General features: G+C 47.8%; 1 protein-coding gene across 1 annotated transcript; it reads right to left on the bottom strand.

Annotated features, from left to right (window-relative positions):
• Positions 1-231: 231 nt before the first annotated feature.
• LOC147880096 (protein SHORT-ROOT-like) lies at positions 232-2981 on the bottom strand. The gene is made up of 2 exons (XM_087371944.1): positions 2941-2981; positions 232-2808 (listed from the first exon to the last, which is right to left on the bottom strand). Exon 2 carries the CDS (start codon positions 2220-2222, stop codon positions 657-659), a length of 1566 nt encoding a protein of 521 aa, XP_087228070.1. The 5' UTR covers positions 2223-2808; positions 2941-2981; the 3' UTR covers positions 232-656.
• Positions 2982-3700: the final 719 nt, after the last annotated feature.

Here is a 3700-nt window from a genome sequence, read left to right as displayed (position 1 = left end):
ACCGTCATAGACCTCCACCATAATTTGTCGAATGTAAGAGAATTTAAAGAGGGGGCGCGTGACACCGGCCTAAATGGCCAATCCACTATTTCCACCTAGCATGGAGTCCTTAAATCAAAATAAAATTATTTTACCTTGCAATTAAAGTTGGAGAACCGTCACTATACCCTTCCTACACATAGGGAGGCCAAAAAAAGATTAGATTGAGTGTCTTGACTCTTGAGTCAGAATAAGAGTGAGTTCAAAATTTTTTTCAAGAGTGAGTGAGTCAGACTGTATTGGAGACTCATACGCACAGCTCACAGGCCTACTCCTACTAAGCTCCATGTCTATGTATTTCAATAAGTCCCTGCCCTGATCGATGAATCTAACCCACAATCTGCATTAAACTGTAAGTAGTATCCACCTCTTCAACATCAACAATAATTTGAACAAATCTAAGATTTGTTTTCAAGAATAAGAGTGAGTCTTCAGACTGTATTGGAGACTCGCGAAGATGTAATCCGTCAGTTCTAAAGCAGGCGGCGTGTACATGCATTATCTCAAATTGAGAGAGGTCTCCGGCGGCGAAAATGCAACGACATTCACCATCGTCATTTAGGTAAGTTACCTTCTTCATGCAGATTCGATCACAAAAGAGAATATCGACTGGATTTTTACGCAGCAGGTTTCCACGATGAAGCAAAGATGACGCTTTGATCCTTCCATGTGAGAGTAATACCATCCCCATGATCAGTAGAAGTGGTGTTCATGAGACCCCAGCCCTCCTTGTACCTTTTCAGGAGTGCTTTCACATCGTCCAGCACGTCTTCACTGAAGACTTTTGGTGAGAACCCGGCTGCTCGCAAGCGCCTGCTCCATTGGCAACCCTTTTCTCTCTTCTCCTGGCTCACCTCGGTTCCATCACAAGCCAGAATATTTATCATGCTGCGCGCCGCTGCGCGCTCCAGTATGAGTCGCTCGCTGCTTGTTCTCGGGAAGCTTTCCTCCAACGACTCCAAGAAAAGTGAGTAGAACCGGTGTGCCTCGCAGAAGCAATGCATGAAACTGTCGGACATGAGATCTACGTCGTCTTCTACCACTGTAACGATCTTTGGGTTCATGCTGCGGAACCTGTACAGGGTCACGTCCCGTAGACTGGCGTTGCCTGATCCTGGAACATGGTGCAGAGCTTGTATGGAATTAATTGCAAGCGCTTCTCCAGAACGCACATTCAGAGCTTCTGGTTGCATGTCTTCGAGCAGAGGCTCTTGCATAACTTTGAATTCGAATGGAACACCCATCAGGCGTGCAAACTTTTCGAGACGTGTCCCGACTTCGTTCATGACCTTCATGGCTGATCCTTCCTTGCTCACGACAACGGTCGTGAGCCGAAGGTGAGGAGCCCCTTCCGGTCTAGTTGCGAGAGCCTCCAGAAGCATTGGCCATTGCGTACAGAAGGTGTTGCTTAGATCTATAATATGAACTCGAAGCTCTCCTTCAAAGGCCTCTAATATTGCTCCGTTGGCTGCAACATGACCAAACGTTGTCCATGGACTGGCCTCCTGGAATTTAAGGATCATCTTTCTCGTGGAGTCAAATGAATTGCTTCGGTCTACGGCCGCACAAAGGAGCTTGTGGCAGCGAGGGCCGGTGCCTGTAATTTTGCAGAACAGAGCCTGGAGGAAGGACGAACCAAGCCGCTGTTCGTAATCTCCGAAAGGAGAAGACATCTCGCTTAATATCCACAAGAGATGTTGTATGCGGGGCACCTCTTTCTCTGAGATCGCTTTTGCGCAGTCCATCAACAAGTTTGCAGTCCAACGGCTACTCAGACTATTTCCAGAGAGAGGTATGTAGTGATGAGATGGCATTCCTATCCTTGGCACAAGTAAGCTGCCTGCATCAGCCTGCTCTCTCTTGGAATCAAATGGCAAACCGTCGAAACCACGACGCCCTGATATGTTGTTGAGGGAAGCATCCATCACAGCATTTTGAAAAACAGTAGGAGAGCTGGCTGAACTTCGTATTCCACTTATACTATCTACACTGTCCGAAAAACCAAGCAATCCTCTCCCCATTACAGGCCCTGCTAAGCCCGGCGCCATGAAGCCCATGGACGAGCAGCACTGGAAAGGCGCGTTACCAGCCTGATTTGGGCCGGGACATGTATTAGATCCCAAGCTCTCATGATGATATTGTGGCGCATCTGGCGGTAGCACTCTTCCGTGGCTTCCCTCCATCTTTTAAAAAACGCGTTGACGTGAGAGTGCTAATGGGTCTTCTTCCGGCAAACACCAGCATACACGGCAAGGAATTGCGCGCATTCCTTTAAGATATTGGTACATCTAACACTTCTCGCTACAAAAAGATGCATTATTCTGCAAGCGAGACGTTCTTCAACGAAAATTGCTGATAGGAGTCATAGGAGGAAAGGAAAGAGAAAAACCCTAGATCGGGAAATATCCCACTCCAAGAATGTTGTTCCAGACCCTTCAAGCTTTGAGAGAATTCTGCAGTCTCTCCTGCGTTGAGCTGGAGTGACTGAACTGGGCAGGAATTTGACCTATGCTCTTCACTTTCGCTTTGTACGCCCAAGGCCTGGAAATGATCATCCGGGCTCCAGCTACAGCTGTAGCCATATTACAAGTGCCGAGAGGAGAGGCCGGCTCCTGGAAGGAGGTAACTAAACGGAGATAGTGATTTCGATCAGTGGACACGAGTAAAGAAACTCACGAGATGGGTCAGAGTAGCACGCTCGCCTTATCTCCCAGGAAAGGAGAGACCGGAGATCGCTTAAGATGGAGCTACTTCAGACAAGTGGAGAACCTGCAGAAGTCATCGAGCACTTAATTAGCTGAGCCAAGCTGTCTGATCGAATCGAAGAAGCTCGAACGTGAACGCAGATATTATAGTTACGGGAGCAAATCATGGACGAAGGCAACCAAGTAAGTAGCAAACTGTGAGAGATGAGGCCGGAAGTAGTGCCAGAAAGGTTTGTTGACGTGCTGCAAACAATGAAAGTGCGCAACTAGACAGGAAAAGCAGCAGGAGTGCAGGACAAAGTTGACGGTATGGTCGAGGATTGTTGACAGATGAGCGGCAAAAAAAAGCTGACACCGCCGTCGTTCTTCCGTGATATCTCGATTCTACACTAATCTCGACGTTTCTAAGATCATCAAGGCGAGAGAGACATATGTGGATTCTACGGTCTACGTCCACCGCCCTAACTTGCATGCATTTCACCGACGGATCGACAAAGCAAATCCATCATCGTCACGCCACATACTTGTCTCCAACGTACATACGCCCCGCTGCCTCCATGACTCCTTTCTTAAACTTTCTTATTGCTACTATGGGAGGAGAAATGTCTGCTTGGTCAATAACATTGTGGTGATTGCTTCTGGACAACGATAATATATTCGTCGGTGCGCGCCACTCGCCTGACGCACCAAGTTGCCCCAGCAATCCATTATTCCATCGTGCCGCGTGCGTACCCACAGATGTGCTTCCGCTTTGTCTTGTGCGCCGATTTGACATACTGCGTCTGCGCCTGTCTTCTACAGATCCCGACTATCTGAACTCTCCGTAATTAGTATGAAGCAATTCTCAGCTCCGTTATTATATCAGACCTTTAATGATACTGTTACAAGTCACCTAAAACAAATCACGTCGCATGAAATTGGCAGACTTTACACGAGATGCACCGCTGGCGCACGAC

Source organism: Dipteris shenzhenensis, chromosome 33 (genome assembly GCF_047967505.1).
Source record: "Dipteris shenzhenensis isolate YYH24624 ecotype China chromosome 33, Dip_SZ_1.0, whole genome shotgun sequence".
Taxonomy (NCBI): Eukaryota; Viridiplantae; Streptophyta; class Polypodiopsida; order Gleicheniales; family Dipteridaceae; genus Dipteris; species Dipteris shenzhenensis.
The sequence above is the reverse complement of the archived record's forward strand: the minus strand, read 5'-3'. Positions and strand labels throughout refer to the sequence as shown.

Bases quoted from the DNA above. Each gene is read 5' to 3' on its own strand.
- LOC147880096 (XM_087371944.1), bottom strand. From the start codon at position 2,222: ATGGAGGGAAGCCACGGAAGAGTGCTACCGCCAGATGCGCCACAATAT.